This window comes from Limulus polyphemus, unplaced genomic scaffold (assembly GCF_000517525.1).
Source record: "Limulus polyphemus unplaced genomic scaffold, Limulus_polyphemus-2.1.2 Scaffold5195, whole genome shotgun sequence".
Lineage (NCBI taxonomy): Eukaryota > Metazoa > Arthropoda > Merostomata > Xiphosura > Limulidae > Limulus > Limulus polyphemus.
In genome coordinates, this window is record NW_013670805.1 from 52551 (window position 1) to 70060 (window position 17510).

Here is a 17510-nt window from a genome sequence, read left to right on the forward strand (position 1 = left end):
GAAAATTAGAAAATAACCCGTAACGCCAAAAACAAAACGGAACCCCCCCCCCTCCGTATTGTAGCTTTGTGCTTAGTAAACAAAAATAATAGCAATATTTCGATTACTCAAAAATGCAAATAATCAGAAACCTTAATTTTGATTAGTTATTTTTGTGACAATCATTTCAAGTTGTAGTTTCGATCAATCAATTGCTGGAATAATTAAAAATAGTAATAATTGGAGCAACTAATTTCAATTAGTTGATCGTTTTTGTGACAATCAATTTAATCATCATTTAAATTAATCAATTGTTGGAGTAATCAAAACATTAATAACCTGAAACACTAATTTTAAAGAGTTTATTACATTTGTGACATTAATTGTAATTTTGATTAACCTATTAGTTCATGAGACACTAACTAATGTAAACTCTTCTCCTAGGTAATTTATCAAACTGTCCAGCTCTACTCATAGGTAATCAATTAACCCTATCGGCACGGGTACCCTTTACTGCACATGACACAAGATTTTAGTGTCTTACATTCAAAATTTTATTAAGCTACTTTTTGTTTATGTTGTACCAATTAGAACAGAATAAAATATTAGCTAATAATCCATATTTTAATAGTATACAAGTTTTAAGTTCTTAATTCTAAAAGGAAATATATAAAAAAATCCTGAATTTCCACTAGTGTAACACACAACAAATTTTGTCTTAGCATGTCATCATCCCTATTTTATCCATCACCCCTCGAAAATGTACAAAATTAAACGTAAAATGCTCTTTGTAAAATCATTATTGCTCAAACAGACCATAATTTTTATGGCCTTCAATTCTGTTTTGTTACAGAGCTATCAAAGAGAAAATCAGACCCCTCCTGCCACACCCACCGGTCACATCCTCTATTTCACAATTGGTTGATAGTTCTCTCTTATGTTTCATGATATATTATTTATAACCAATAGAAAGTCAAGGTTTTCATCTATCAAATGGCCTATTGTATAACATTGTGTTTTGAACAGATAACCATCAATGTCACTCTTAGTAGCAACATCGTTCCTGTGGGAAAGTTAACGACTAGCTTGGATGAATTTCTAACGGCTCTTGTCACATAGTTAGAAAGCCAGGAAAATTTTTAGAAATAAGTGTATTTGTCTACTTTTTGTATGTTATTAGTCTATATTCTTTGGTTTATTAATTAATTAAATAAAAATTGTTAAGTGCTTTACTATAATCACTAAAAAAATCAGGCTTAACTCTCATCAACAATCAAGGGCAAGAAAAAAGAAGATTGGGTAAGTACTTTATCTCTTGTTTTTCAAATTTATTCTTTATTTATTATTATAAAAGTAACTAAATTAAAAGTATGAATCTTTTTAAGTTTTAAGACTAGAATAAGTAAAATATATAAGAATAATAATATAATTAAAATTGTTCACGTAGCATGCATGCAAGCAGCTCGTGGGTGATATAATTCGATAGTGTAACGTGAGCTGCACGTATCCCAAGTGACTTAGAACTTATAATGGTGCGGATAGCAGTTAGACACGGTTCAAAGAGCAATAAAATTTTATTATAAATAGATGTATAATGTTACAAACTTAGAGCTACTTAGGATAAACAAATGTAGATTCATGTTACAATTTGAAGTCATAATAGAAAAAAAGAAGGATAATTTAGGTTTATTTCAATTTTTTTGGGGTGATTACGACGTCGGTCGAATTGACCTATCCCATTTTGAGAGTATGTTTGAGAAAATAACATATAAACTATGAGGATTTAGTAAAAAAAAACGTTTGAAATGCATTTAGGAGGTTTTAGGGATTACACAAAGGAAATTTGGGATTTTTGAGATGGCGAAAAGTATTTTTAATTTTAATATGAAAATTATTTTGCACACAGACTATTCAAAACAAATACTCAATATATTCATGGACAAAACTTTATTTTATTAAAAGTACTTCACTAAGAAATATGACTTTTTGTATGTGAAAGACTTGTAATATTAACTGAAAGACTGCCTAATTTCGTGAAGATATACCCAATATATATATAGTTATAAGTATTAAATTTATGTCAACTTTAAAGGAGTACAGAAGGTCACGTGACTCGTTCCAGGGACTGAGCCCGTGTTGAAAGAGTTAATCAAATTAATCACCCAGTTCTACTCCAACAGAGGTAAATTAAATTAACACAACTGGAAAACAATATGAAGAATTAAAGAGATTCCCCTCTACCTGAACTCAAAATTGCTGTCTTGTTTTCATTGCTGTCAAAGCAGAAAATGCTGATTTGCACAAATATGTTAATGAGAGATCATGTCCATTGCCTTTCTTTACAGGTCAGGATATTCTTTGTGAACTTATCCAGAACTTCCCAAGAGATTTTAACTTGAATCCTGCTTTAAGAGATTTATCACCAGATAGTTCTACAAACTTTTTTTGAGCTGCCATTAAATGGATTTCTGAACCAATCGTATTCTCCCGGTGGTTCTTGGTATTGACTTGCAAATTGAAAGTGAATATTTTTAAGATTAAAAGAAACAATGTCATGAATAAGACTATTATTTAACACATTTTCTTCCAAGAACACAGTGAGCCAAGGAAACATTTCAAAGTTTCTATTCTCAAACTGGTTTTATCACAGAACAAGTTTTTTTGCAAAATGCAGACATTATGTCACTCAGTTGCAAAATATTCTAATTACGACCATGCAAAGACAAGTTAAAGTCACTAAGTTTATAGAAATGTCAATCAGGTATCACAGTATCAGAAGCCACTTTTCATCCATAATATGCAGTTAGTGTGGAGTTGCAGTCTAAAAAAAAAAAATGAAGTTTGTCTTTTAGCTGCCCAATGCAATTTAGTACTTTTCTGCAAGACAACTGGTGCACCTCTGTATGCAGCAGGAACTTGTATGTGGATCCCATTTCTCCACACAGAATGGGAACAGGCTGCTTTTCAAAGCTCTTAATTTAACAAAAAATAGAAGTTAAAATTTTCCTACACTGAAAATGTATTTCTGGTAGGTACTAACCTCCTGACACACAAAGCTATCTCGATCTTCTTTCTGCCCTCTAAGCATTGCTGAAAAAATTTTCATGCTCAGTGCAACAGTCTAGATACACCAAAAATTTCATGCCACAATTGAACATGTACATAGCATGAGACTACTCACCACTAATAGTATTGCACCACCTATATTAGTGCAGTTAGCTCCCTCTACTATTCCCGCTCAATTCTCACTTTTGAGAATTGGCAGGCTCTGAAAGAAGAACACTGTCAGTGGGGAGGAAGGGTAGGAAGTATGTGAAAAGCAGTAAATACCTATCAGAAATACATTTTCAGTGTAAGCAAATGTTAACTTCCAATACAGTCTTACCTCCTCTCAGGCAAAGCTAGAATTCCACACTGCAAAGATAGAGGGGCTGGTGTAGGTGCTCAACATTGAAACTGTGCAGAAAGCAACTGCCCAGAATGAATGGGTGTGTGCCCCAAGATGTAAGCAAAGCACACATGTGTGGTACTGCGCAACATCTGGAACAGGTATGCTCTTTGCCTTTGAAGCAGGAAATGTATCTAATACGGTGAAAAAAAAGGGATGTGCACATATACAATTTGTTCAGAGAGGTGCAATCCATGGTAAACCATAAACTGAATGAACTATGTAGATGCCCAACCTCGACCAGACAGACAAGGTTCCATAACTCACCCTTGGCATTAGGAGGTTGATGGTCAAAACAGATATAAAATAGTGTAACATAAACATAGTGGCTAGAGCATGTAGACTATGTTACATATCCTCTTCAACCCCAACCATAAGTAAACAGAGTGTCATATGTCAAACAACCAGAATTATGAAGAGGAAGTCGGACGAAACCAGAAAAACTCACAAAACCACAGTAGGAGCAAGAAGTACAATAAACTGAACCCTGCATTACAGGGTCATGGCATTGCCTCAACTGACCAATAAGAACAGGAATTTCCAGTATAAATCATAACTCCCCCAACTGTAAATGCAGGGAAGAGACATCCTGCTTCCAGAATTATGAGGACGACATGGAACATTCGCTCAATCATAAGGAAAATATATGTATGTCCCTTTGCTAGAATTATGAGGCAGACAAAATCTCTCAAACTTAACAGTAGGAGCAGAGAAAAAAACCTTCTCCAACCAGAATTAACAAGAAAAGGGGCCTCTACTGCACACAATCATAGGAACAGGGCGGTGTCATCTCAAATCCAGTATTACGAGGAGGATCCCACGTAGGTTGATCCTGCTCCAACCAACAGTTGTCCATCTGGGAAAAGCATCCAGAAAAAATGGAAAGAAGGAAACCAGCTCTGCCCTCTTCTCACTGAGTGGAAAATTGTGATTATATATGGTAAATTAAAATTCTACAATACACTAAGGAGGAAGCCTTCATGGTCCAGCACCACAGTGACTGGGAACTGGGAAGTGATAAGGACTCTCTTGTTCTGCTGCAAGAAAAAAGGGGGAAGTAAAAAGAAACATAGCACCAGAAAAGGGACAATGAATGTCTGCAAGTCCCTATTTTGAAAAGCAGACTGACCCTGATTTATTCAATCAAAGGGTCACCAAAGATGGGCAAAAATCCCCTTCTGCTTTACTCGTGAAGTCCATGATTGATTGTCCATCATTGAGTGAAACTTACTGATATCTAGAAACATATGTTTATACCACTGGGTATGCCACCAGTGGTCTTGTATAACACCCCAGCTCTACAGTGAGCATTATAATGCAATCAGTAAATAGTGCAGGTTAGAGGCAAAGCAAACCTGACCAGGAAACACCCATGAGAGACTGGGATCCCATATTATAAGTGGTAAAAATAAGAGAGTCTGAAAAAAAAACATAAATGAAAGAAAGTGATAAGACTTACCCCAGTCAAAGGTAAACAGACGTGTGATGAACTGCCAAGTGAGGAAGACAGTATCCACCTGAGGAAGATACAGCCAAATTGTGTAGATAATGAGCAACGAAGGTATTTGGAATAGTCCACATTCCAGCCTGAACAATCTTCTCCAATGGATGGCAAAGGTGATCAGCCAAAGACATGGTGAAATGACAAATTTCATGAGAAGAAACACTGTGTAGATGGTGACCTTCCATGGATAGGCCTGAATAAGCCAGCCTAATGAGTTGATGAACCCAACCAGTGAGCATGAGAGTGGATAGTGCACAGAAAATGGAAGGGTTCCATGGAATAAAAAGTTGGGAATGTGAGCTCCAAAAGGAGGCAGTACATGCCACATAACAAATCAAATCAAATTCATAGCAGGAATTTGGGTTTAACATTTTTCAGGTCTCAGAATTAATTTCTAAAGTCTGAAAGATAACCAAGGGTGGTCAGAAACTTTTGTTTCTCTTCACCCAACACACTGGGAGATTGGATGCCAAATTAATTTATATGGAGCCACTGGACTAAGCTTAGATTTAAGCATGTAGAGAGAAATTTTGATGGGTGCGTGGAGTTAAGATGCTGACTTAAGTGCACCAGGAAAGCCATGGAGAGACCATGCTTTTGAAGTTGGTGTGGAAAATGTGTGATTGTTTATCCACGTGGCAATGATGTCAGTTGAATAGAGCGGTTATTGTCACATAACACTAAGGAGTGAAATGGATAAAGCAGCCAATCAGGATTAGAATACAAGTATAGATGGAAGACAAAGAAATGGGTATGAAAGCCAAACCACCTTCACAAGCAGCATTGGTCTCAAGGAGGAAGGACCGGTCAGGATGTAGGATGACATAAGAGGAATGGTAGAGGATGCAAGTAACATAAATGGCAGAAACATCTGCAAGCAATGAGGAGAAGGAAATAGGTTTTGAGGGAGAGATGGTACATGGAAAACATAGACAAAGGTTCAAATGGAGTATGGGAAAGGGCATAAGGACCATACTGAGATCCCAATCAGGTATATCAAAGGAATGAAGATAACGCATGACTCAAAAGGAGAGAGATAATAGGGGAAGACAAAATCTTACAAAACTAGGACAAATGGAAGGTGTTTCAAAAAGCCACCTAATAGCTAGACATGATCAAAGTGGACAAGCCTTTGCCAAACAACCAGGTGAAGAATTGGGAAAGATGAGGAACAAAAGGCTGGGAAGGATGGAAACCACGTTGAAGAGACCAAAGGCAGAAGGTAGACCATCGACTTTGGTAAATGGACTTGGATGAAGATCTGATGGAACGGGAAGGGAATGATGCCACATGTGGAGTCAGTCCTTTGGCTAAAGCAATGGACCTGATAAAAGCCAAGCTTAAAGACAGAGTGTGGTGAAATCTGGATGAACACTGTCCGATCGAGGTAGACAGAGTAGAGACCGAGACAAAGGTAAGGGTAGAGAAGGTTGTACAAGAAAAGAGGTCGGAGCAGTGGGAACCATGGTTATGCCAGCTAATACAGAGTCACCAGTAGGACTAGAGATAGAGTGGTTTGGATTAGGGATAGAACTCTGGAGAAAGCCGGGAAGTTGTACCAGTAGTGTTTTCAACTGTAACGGATATTTCTGAAGCCGATAGGTTGAATCACGAATTCATACTAAGATTTCTTATAATTGGATATTAAGATATAAATGCAAAAAAAATTGTTGAAACAACTGAATGCAAACACAGTAAAATTAAACTGTCAATAAAACATTTGAAATTCAAAAAAGCACAATCATAAACGGGAGCCACATGCTAAAAAAAATGTTTATACAATGCTGTGCCAATTGAGAAAATGAGGTTTGAGTGCGAATAGTGGAGGAAATTAGTTGTGCCAATATAGGTGGCACAATATTATTGGTGGAGAGTAGTCACATGCTATGCACATGTTCAAAAGTGGTGCAAATTTGATGGGGTATATAGACTGGTGTGCTAAGCGTGAACATTTTTTGAGTAATGCTTAGAAGGCAGAGAGAAGATCAACATAGCTTTGTGTGAAATAAGGGAAAATTGGAAGATGGCCTTTCTTGTAGTTGACCCTTTTAGTGCATTGAAAAAAAAACTTCACACTTCCCTTTGTAACATACAAGCACCAGAAGGTGAGCTAAGTTTGCAACATCTGTGGTTCCATCAAGCTGTATAGCTCACAACAGTGTCATATGATAAAACACAGAACTATTGCATTACACTGTGTGGATCTATGCTTTTTACAATCAAATAAAATATTTCCAAAGAAACTTTCAATGCTTTTGATGGAACAATAATATGCTCTTCCCCTTTCAATTATTTCTCTTGCCTTGAAGAAAGCAAATGTTTTGCCCACATGCTCTTGAGCATTTGGTTTCAAAATGCCTTGTAAATTTATTTCATACAAGTCATTAGCTAAAATATTTTAACAAAGAATGCACTGCAGTTGTTCCCTGTTCCTAACTCTGTAAATTATAAAATAATCCTCCTGGTATTTACGTATTTTAGGTTTTGGTCTGCTGTCCAGTTTAGCAACAGTAGAAACAGAAACCAAGGAAATGCTTGATACAGAGCCACTAATTTATTGTTCTTCACTACCATCAGCATTTAATAATTTCTTCTTTCTTTGCTTCTGACACATTACTCAAAGAAACATGAAATCATTTTTCCCAATAAATAACACCCACTTATCCATGTTTTTGACAAACTAGTAAATGTACACTAATGTACAAAACTTGATACTAACAAGCTGACAAACGATAAGAAAAAAAATCTCATACCTTGGCAATTCAATCAACAGTCACATTGCTTTTTTACATATAATGCAGACATGACTACGGGCTACGTTTCCATATCATTGGCTTATAAATATTATAATATGATAATCAGGGTTTCCAGTTCCCCATATCTAATGCATCTCTGTGCTCTGATTAAGAGAGGGATAGTGCTGCTTGTTTTTTTTTTTATTGATTCTAATAAAACAGCATCACCTATCAACTCAGTTCCACTTATAAAATAAGGCAAAACAATCAGTAGTTTAAATGGCAACTACCTTGTTTCATAACTTCGTATTTCAGATCATTGCCAGTTGGGACAGCTAATAGCTACTATCCAAAAAAAAGGAAGAAAAAAATATCTTGTGCTAACAGTGAGAAGACTTTTGCACTTTTGTACAAAATTACTCAAATACAAAATTTGTGCATATTATAGGCTGATTCTATATTGAAAAGTAAGAAGACAGTTAAATATTTTCTAAAGAATCTTAGTAGAAACTTGATAAATTTGAATACAATATCTTCCAAATAATAAAATGTCATGCTGAAGCTTTAGACAGTTTATAATAGAAAGTAGATACTATTTAAAAGCATGGACAAGTTGGTTTAGTGTCTTCTGAAAGAGTACTGAAGATAAAAGATACTTGGTTATTTATCTCTACTGTATCATTTCTCTGAATAACATTTATTGTAGTTCTTATTACCATCAGGTTTTACTTTAGTCCCTCATTAAGATTCTTAACCCTATGATTTCAGTTCAAAGTGAGCATGTCATGACATAAAACAAGTTACATTAAATATATTATTAAATAACTTTACTACCACTGTATGTTAATAAACTTGGCATTAAAACATACTTTCAAGTCAAAAGTTTTATATTAGCTAAGTTTTAATTTCTTAATTTCAAAAAGAAATTTTTTTTAATTGTCAATCTTCACTTCTGTGTGTCATATGACACACCTACCTTCCAATTCATTTTTCTCTTTTTTTCTTTTGTGGATTTCACTGAACAACCAATTAGAAACATAAACTACAGATACTGACAGGCCAGAATATAAAATGCAAACCCCATACCATTTTGATCTGCAAGATATAAATGAATTTGTTAAACCCATACTGAAGCTCCACCCACCTTATAGTTTTGAACAAATCCATCTATACTGTGTGTCCTTATTTCATAGGCATGTTTATAACCAATAGAAAGAGTATCTTTCTGGCTAAACGAACCTTATTATGATTTCTTTTTGTGGGCATATCTAGACAACTTGACTTAGATGGCTCATGTGTGATTGTTATTCTTCAATTCTAAGCAGCTAACAATTTTTTTTAACCTATTTACAGATTTAATTAGAAAGTCACTTACAAAGTTGCAGTTTGCACTCGCAAAGATCACAATGGGTCATGCACTTCGATCATAGTGTTTATACTACATGCTAAGCATTTACTACTGTGGTCTATTGGTGTTTAATGGGAGGATTACTGACCCAAGTGGGTGCAAACTACAGCAATACAACCATAAAAATTTAAGAAAACAGACATGAAAGGGTTAACAGTTGTAACTGTAAAGAAATGAATACCATTAATCCAGTAGAATGATCTATTCAGAGAGGGAAACTGTGTTGCTCATTTTATTTCATATTTTCCAATTTTTCATTTCACTGTACATTGATGATTTCAACATAGTTAGTGTAATAGTATATTAAATAACAAATAAAATATAAAGCTTTACAAAAATGTTTGATATTCATTTAGAGAATTCTAGAGGTTATGCAAATGAAATATGAAACTAAGATGTCTATTCTTAGCATGAAAATCACCATTCACCCATGCTGGCTTAGTAAAAACTTTGTAAATTCCCAAATAATTCTCTAGTATAAATACAAACACTTTATTAAAAAATCTTATTTTGTGTACAACAGATCTGTAACACTTACTAAAAACTCACCAAAGTTTGTGAAGATAAACTCAGTCCATTCAGAGTTATATTATGTATAGTTTTATTACTGCAAGGTAGTTCCAAGGTGGATCATATCAACCAACTATGTATGGACACAGTTAAGGTACTTCTACATTTACTGCATTATTTGATTTATATATGTATTATATAACATAGTATAATATTCATTTTATGTAACATACACTAAACTTCAATAAACAACAAAAACATAAATGCAAAAAGTTATGTGTAAATAACATTAGCTTTAGCCTGTATTTTTCAATGTATTTAAAACATTATTAAAAAATTCTCCACATTAATCAGCTGTTGTTTTTATACAGGTCTCCATTTATGTGCAATTTATTTTTCCAATATTATTTTGACAATTTATAACTATGCAAAATAAAAATATATTTTCCTTAAAATATTCACTTTGATTTTACATAAATCTGGTCAATAGTCTTTTTAAATATATTAGGTAAAAAGAGTTAATTATCTTTAATTTAAACAAATACTAGTTTGGTATCCTTATCTAAGAAAATATATTAAATTATTGGAAATGGTTCAAAGGAAGGCTAATATGATTATTCCCAGAGATGGAAAGGCCATTTTTTAGTGATAAGTAAAGAACTGGTATATCAACAAAATAAAGGCCTATAATTTCTTTATGCTGTACTATGAAAACATCAGGAACTGGGGAAACATATCTAAGACTTTGAAAAAAGAAAGCTTAAGATCCAGTTTAGACAGTTTTATTTTTATAACAAGGTGGGTGGCTTCTGGAATGACTTTTGCCATTATTGGCATTAGTAGTCATGGAGGCTAGCACTTAACAAGAATTTAAGAGAAAAAAATAAATGGTTTCCTCAAAAATATTGAGTGTGTATACAAGGATTGTTTTGGAGGACTAAATAGTTCCTCATGATATTTAATACCAAAGATGGGCAAAGTTCTAACTCTACGTCAACAGTTCAATAAAGAAGTGAACATAGCAGACAAAATGAAATTGCCAATTTTTAAATTATATACATTTGAGTTGACTAATTCCTCCCCATCAATTTTACCTTAAATTGCAGGTTTTTAAGAGTAACAACCTCAAACACTGAAACGTTTCTGCTAACTCAACGTCAAATTTAACTAACAGTAACACTGAATGTGAATGTCACTGACAGGGGCAATTACATTGACAGGCTTAGTTGTGGTGTAATTTTACACAAAGGAACTAACTTAACTTTTTTGAACTAAGTCTCAGGGTAGAAATAGAGCTAACTGTTACTAAAACAGTCGTGTTACTTACCGTTACTTACAATTAGAATTAAATAAATATGACAACAAATTGGCCTGGCAGTGCCATTACAAATTTAAACTTTATACGTCATTGACAGTTCAATCATCACATTTTCTTCAACACTTAAATAATCGTGTGTGTGTATATTGAGTAAAAAATATAATATGTAAATATATTGTCCAGTAATTCTTACCCGGAAAAGCCGCTTGAAAAACAAAGGTAGGTGTACACACAACCTGCTCTGGAGGAGAAGCCATTTTGCCGTTGTAAAAAGTTAAAGTTATTCTGCTGCACCCCTACAGTAAAATATCGTGAAGAGACGCTAGGTTACACTATTGAGGCATTTCTGTTGTACGTGGACCATTCATAAATAACATTTTATTTCGTTCATTTTTATTATTCATTATGGTTATTAAGCTGCTTGAAGAGCTAGGCACGTGAAACCCATATTGTGTTATATATATATATATATATATATATTTCAATAAGCTTCAGAAGATGTGGGTAAATATAGGTGTTTTGTTTGTTAGTAATGAAATAAAAGCTACACAATGAGTTATCTGTGCTGTGCTTTTATCGGTAGGTTTTTAAACTGGCAAAGCTAAAATTCGAATTCAATTCCCCGCGATGGACACAACAGGTAGTCCAGCTTAGTTTTGTTCTAAAACAAAAGAGTGTTGTGCTCAACACGAATATCCAACCCCGGTTTTTGTGTTATAGGTCCACAGACATACTACTATGTTATTGGAGGTGGGGCAGGTGTTTTGTCACTCACTTTAGTTCAATTAAAAAATATTGCCAATAATTGAAAGAGAGGGTGTATTTTTTATCAGCATGGAAATAAATATTCATGTTAACTGAATATACGCAAATGCAAAATTATATTTTGAATTCACATAACATTCATAACTTTTCCATCGATGAATGACTTTGTTAGAATTGAACAGGAAGATCACGACAAAAGTGAAAATAAGCATTTTATTATGAACTTTTTTAGATTGTACTTTACCAATCTTCAAAAGAATTATAAAAAATCCAAAACGTCCGAAGTAAAATGTTAGAATTGCAATATTGAATTAAATTATTTATTTTACAGCCGCCGTATTTGGGTAAACAATCAAATAAACTGACATAAAATAACGTAAATGCAAATATTTTTATAGAAACATAAGAGTTAAAAATATATATAAATACGACAAGTATAATAAAAAAATAATTTCATAAACACAAATAGGGATCGATATGAAGGTAATCTAGCTAATTATAGCAATATAGAAAATTTTAATGCTACAAAAAATATTGAAACAAGAAAGTTAAACTAGAAAACTGAGTTACTTAAAATTAAAAAAGAACTATCTCTACTTTGACAAATCACTGTAATTATGTTAGTCTGAGCCAAAGTAGGGATAAATTTTTGAAATTTTTTAAGTTACTCAGTTTTGTAGTTTTGACTTTCTTGTTTCAATACTTTTTGTAGCATTAAAACTTTCTACATTACTATAGATGGCTATGTTACGTATATATCGATCCCTACTTGTCTTTATAAAAAATTTAAAATATTTTATCATGCTTGTTTGTTTCCCTGCTTGAACATGTGCACTGCAGTGAAGCTGTTTTGTTGCTACATTTGTTTGCTTTCCCACTTGCATATGTGTACGGTAGTGAAGCTTTTTATTACTGATAATGATTTCGTTACAAAGAAAGTCCTAAATGACAAAGAGGGATTCAAAAATTAGTGGCAAAAACTTGCTAGGCTTTATATTAGAATGCAGTCAGTTCTTCAATATGTTTTGGGAGAAAATATTTAGTAGTTTCCCTTAACTTATAGCTTGGTAAGAAGCATAAACTGCTTGAATCCGAAATTGATGTTGTTAAACACATCATCCAGTGCTTTTATGGTTTAATTTGGCCTAAAAAGTCTGGTAGATGTAGGCAGAGTGGAATAAAGGGACAGTGACACTATTGTCATATTTTCTCATTACATTCCTGCAATCACCTGATTCAAGAGTTTGTATATTTCAGGGAGTGAAAAACAGACTGGATACTATACATTTGCATCTCATATCAGATTAGAGACAATTTCAAATACTTTAGAAAGTTTGTAAAACTCTCCTTTCTCTGTCGCCTGGGCAAACCAGTGTTGAGAGGTGCTTTTCTTTAAATAAAAAAGCTAATTCATAGAACCAACAAAGCAGGTCCTTTAATAATAAGAGAGTCATAACTGACCACATTAGACATGCTGTGGGACATTTTCAGGGACTTCTAATCGAGAACGAGGATAAAGTCTTTGCCTTTGGAGGACAGAATGGCAGTTACCTTCTGTAGCTCATCCACTTCCTCTGGTGAGACTCATGACTACTCTATGGATTACAAACATCACCAATTTTTGCCCATTGCCTCACCTGCTGGTGAAACTGTCAAACAGGTAGAAGTTGTCCACTAGTGGCCCTTTTGGTCTCTCTAAACTGATCATAGGTAGCATTTACCAGAGCTAGGATTGCGCTATTCAGGTTGTTGAATGTCTGCAAGTCCTATAGAGTCCATTCCATTCTTGGACTTGCTTGGCCACACACCATCTGTGATGTTCTAAGTCATCTGTGTGCCCAGTTCTCCTTTACAAGTCTGTATTTGCAACAAGAAGGAAATCATGGACCTTTGTGTCATTGGGGAAATTCTGACATTCAGGAGAGGGCTTGTCTGAGATCTGACAACTCTCTTTGACAGTCATTTACACTCAAAGACTAGCTCTTCTTCTAGGTCATAAGTCCTATAACTTACGTAAAATGTCATTTCTTAAGTGCAAAATTTCAACTCAATAACGCAAGAGTTCCAAAGTGCATAAGCAACAAACATTCGTCAGGAGAAAAAGAGAAAATCCACAAAAACAAATCCTATGGTCATATCACAGAATTTCTCTTTTCTACCTACTCTGTAGTATTCTCAGGTGCACTGATTCCCTCTAAGATTAATTTAATAAGAGTAACAGAATAATGGGAGGTTTGATAGAAAATTTATCAAAAGTGGATCAAAATTTTTTGACCTTGACTAAGTTTGAAATAAAGAAAGAAACTGAACACAATGTACAAGATAGTGAAACAATTTTTATTTATCAATAAAAAGAAATCAAAGGAAAATAAGTGTTTTAGTGGCACTATTGTTGGAAATCTCTCAAATATGTTTTAAATATATTTGTTTTGTTAAAATATTGTATTAATATATGTTCTATACTGAGAAAACATGATATTACATATATGAAAAACCAACATAATACTTCTCAGAGTGTAGGTGCTACCCATGTGATTTTTGATCATTCCCATCACAAAATAATGGAGTTGGTATTCTCAAGATATCACCCGATCTTCCAATGAAAAAGATAATGTTCTATTTTTGTATAATATACTCCACTCACAAGAACATTTTCCACGAAAAAGTACATGTGACACTAGTTGAATGCCCAAATTCAGGGTAACCAGGATGAGAGAAACTTGGTGACTTTTTGGACAAACATTTTATATTATGACTATATGCACAATATGTGAATACATTTAGGAAAATGTTATATCAAATAATGGCGTGGAAAACACATAGTATTCTTACATACCATACTCACAAGAAACGCTGCAAAAACAACAACAACCCAATACTGGTGAAGTAATGATACTATTATCTTTTAGAAATCACACAATCAAACCCAGACTGAGTTAATGGGGATAAGGCATGACCAAGCCCAGAATGATCAGATGGTGCTATGACACAGGAGTGGTTATTATTCCAACCAAAGTCAATTTCTGCACATTAAACAACATACATGCTGATGAGGATAAGCCATCACCATCCTTTTAGGGTATTTCTCTCCCTCTTGAAAAAATACTGAAGAACTTGGGAGTAACATTTGATAGACAATGCAACTTTATTAGCCACACTAACACCACGTTAGCCATATCTACTAAAGGCGTCAATTCACTAAAAGTTGCAACAGGAAAAAAGAGTTGAAGAACATCATGTGCTTATGTTGTACCAGTATTTTATCCAATCATTCCTATTACACCTCAAAGGCATCAGCAGCATCATAGAACATCAACAGTGCTTGCAAACAGAATTATTCACTAGAATCTTGCATTCCATCATTGAGCCACTTCCATTTTCAATTGGGGAATTCTAGCTCCACAAAGAGATTGCTTAAAAGGCACCTCAGGAGAAAGTCATAGGTGGAAATTATTGTACAGCCACCACTGAGATAATTTGTCACCACCAAATCTCAGATGTTCCCTTGTAAAATAAACACCTGATGCCATTATGATCTGTGTAAATCAGCCTAAACAAATAGTGTAGAGATTCAATAGGGTCAAACAGAAAAAGCATGTCAACATTTATGTAAAGATTATGGTGGACAATCACCTGCCATCATAGTCAAATATGGTTTCTATACCAACATTAATGAGAGAGTTACATAGTGCTTGTGAAACATTCAAACTTCCCACAAGCAGCAAAAATATTAAACTAGAAATCATAAAGAGCTCTCCTCTGGGTTGCTGAAAGTAATGAATCACATACAGAAAATGTCACCAACATAATATTTGCAAATGACTCACATGCAATATTGTATTAAATTCATTGTAGTTAATCCCCTGATGGATGGCAGAAAGCAAACCAACTACATGATAAGACCATCCTCTGGTTGTATATGTCAGCCCATGCAAGGTAAAGCTAGATGAAGAAGCTGACATGCTCGCACTAGAAACCCCTTTATCAAATCCTGCACAACTCTATTAGCAGGATATCAACATCCTCTACACTGATAAGGTAAGAATGACAACCATGGAAGATCTTCATTGATATTCAGAGGGAATGAGACTGCTGAAAAATGAAATACCGTACACTGTAGCTAGAAAAAGCCAAAGATGAGTAATCATTGAGTCAGTATTTAGCCAGAAAGACACTGGCAATATCATTAAAGGAACTCTCTTCTATCTGTGTGAGACAACCGATCTCTACATTAGAAATGAGCGCCTGGTGGCCAAATTCCTAGGATTGACACGTTATGCTCAAAGGAACCCATTCATAAGGTAAATAGTAAGTGGTTATCAACATATATGTTGCATACAATGTATTGTGTACTATATGTTTAATGCTGACAGTGAATTATAAGTATTGGTGATTATTGGCAAAAGAAGTGTGCATCTGAAAGAACCATTAATGCTAAATTGGTTCCTCATATTGTCCAATCTAACTTTGAAAAAACTCAAGTTAACCACAAATATTTGATACGATGACTTCGAAAACTGACTCTCAAATGGTAAGTAATTTTGTCTGAGGAAAATTCTACAACTAAGCTTTCAAAACTATTAATAATGATTTAAGTTACCATTTCTAGCCTTATCCACTTCTATAAGTCAAACTGATAGTTTACAAATTGATTATTCCGGTACTTTCCTCATCACTTTGAATACTTGAATCAAATCTCTCCTAATTATATTATTTTCCAAAAAGAATAATTTCACAGACGGCTGAACCAGGGTGGGGTGGGGCGCTTGGACAAATGCCCCAAATAATGGAGTTGAGGCCCGAATATCATTACTCCTCTCCTGTTCCGACGTGTTTAGTTTTTGTTTGTTTTTTCCATGCAGTAGGTTGACTTTGCCAACTGAAATGAAAGGTGACTACAATTGTTTGGCAAGTTTTAAACATTACACAGTTAGTAAATTTTTTATCTGTATAATGTGTATACAAGTTTGTTTATTTTGAATTTCGCGCAAAGCTACTTAAGGGCTATCTACGCTAGACGTTCCTCCTTTTAAAGGAAGGTAGTTAGTCAAAATCACCCACTATCAATTCTTGGACTACTCTTTACCATTGAATAATGGGATTGACCGTTACATGATAACGCCCTCATGGCTGAAAGGGTGAGTATGTTCAGGGACGGAACTCAAATACACAGCCATCAGATTGTGAGTCAAGTTTCCTAACCACCAAGCCATACCAAGCGGTGTACATTGGTTATTATTTGTATGACTTACGATTTTGTAATACCCAGCAAACAATTTAAATTGCTTTTTGTATGTTTTTCGTATCTATAATACAGTATTTGTTATTGTGTGAACTTGTTGGAGAATATTTTTATTGAGTGTCAAACTATTTGTATTCTTTTTCGACTGCTCCTGTCAAGTTGTTAGGACGCTCGACTCGCAATCTGAGGGTCGCAGATTCGAATCCCCGTCCCATCAAATATGCTCGCCCTTTCATCCGTGGGGGCGTTATAATGTGACGGTAAGTCCCACTATTCCTTGGTAAAAAAGTAGCCCAAGAGTTGGCGATGGGTGGTGATGATTAGCTGCCTTCCCTCTGGTCTTACACTGCTAAATTAGGGACGGCTAGCGCAAATAGCCCTCGTATAGCTTTGCGCGAAATTCAAAAACAAACAAAGGACTGCCCTTCCCCAATGTTTTGTATGTTCCGACGTGTCTGAATTTAAAATGAATGGTTTGTTTTTGTGTTGAATTTTGCGCAAAGCTACACAAGAAAAAAATAACACTTAGTGGGGATCTGATTGAGGTGTTTAATATTGTTGCGTTTTCTAGAAATATCCTGTTCCTTCAAGAATGCCCTAG

General features: G+C 34.5%; 1 protein-coding gene across 1 annotated transcript in view; it reads right to left on the minus strand.

The window, feature by feature from the left end:
• Positions 1–11159, minus strand: part of LOC106472252 (zinc finger protein 112-like) — a 55645-nt gene extending 44486 nt beyond the window's left edge. The window contains exon 1 of the mRNA XM_013932880.2: positions 11096–11159. Within this exon, the coding sequence (XP_013788334.2) occupies positions 11096–11159 (64 nt within the window). The remainder of the gene's footprint in view (positions 1–11095) is intronic.
• Positions 11160–17510: the final 6351 nt, after the last annotated feature.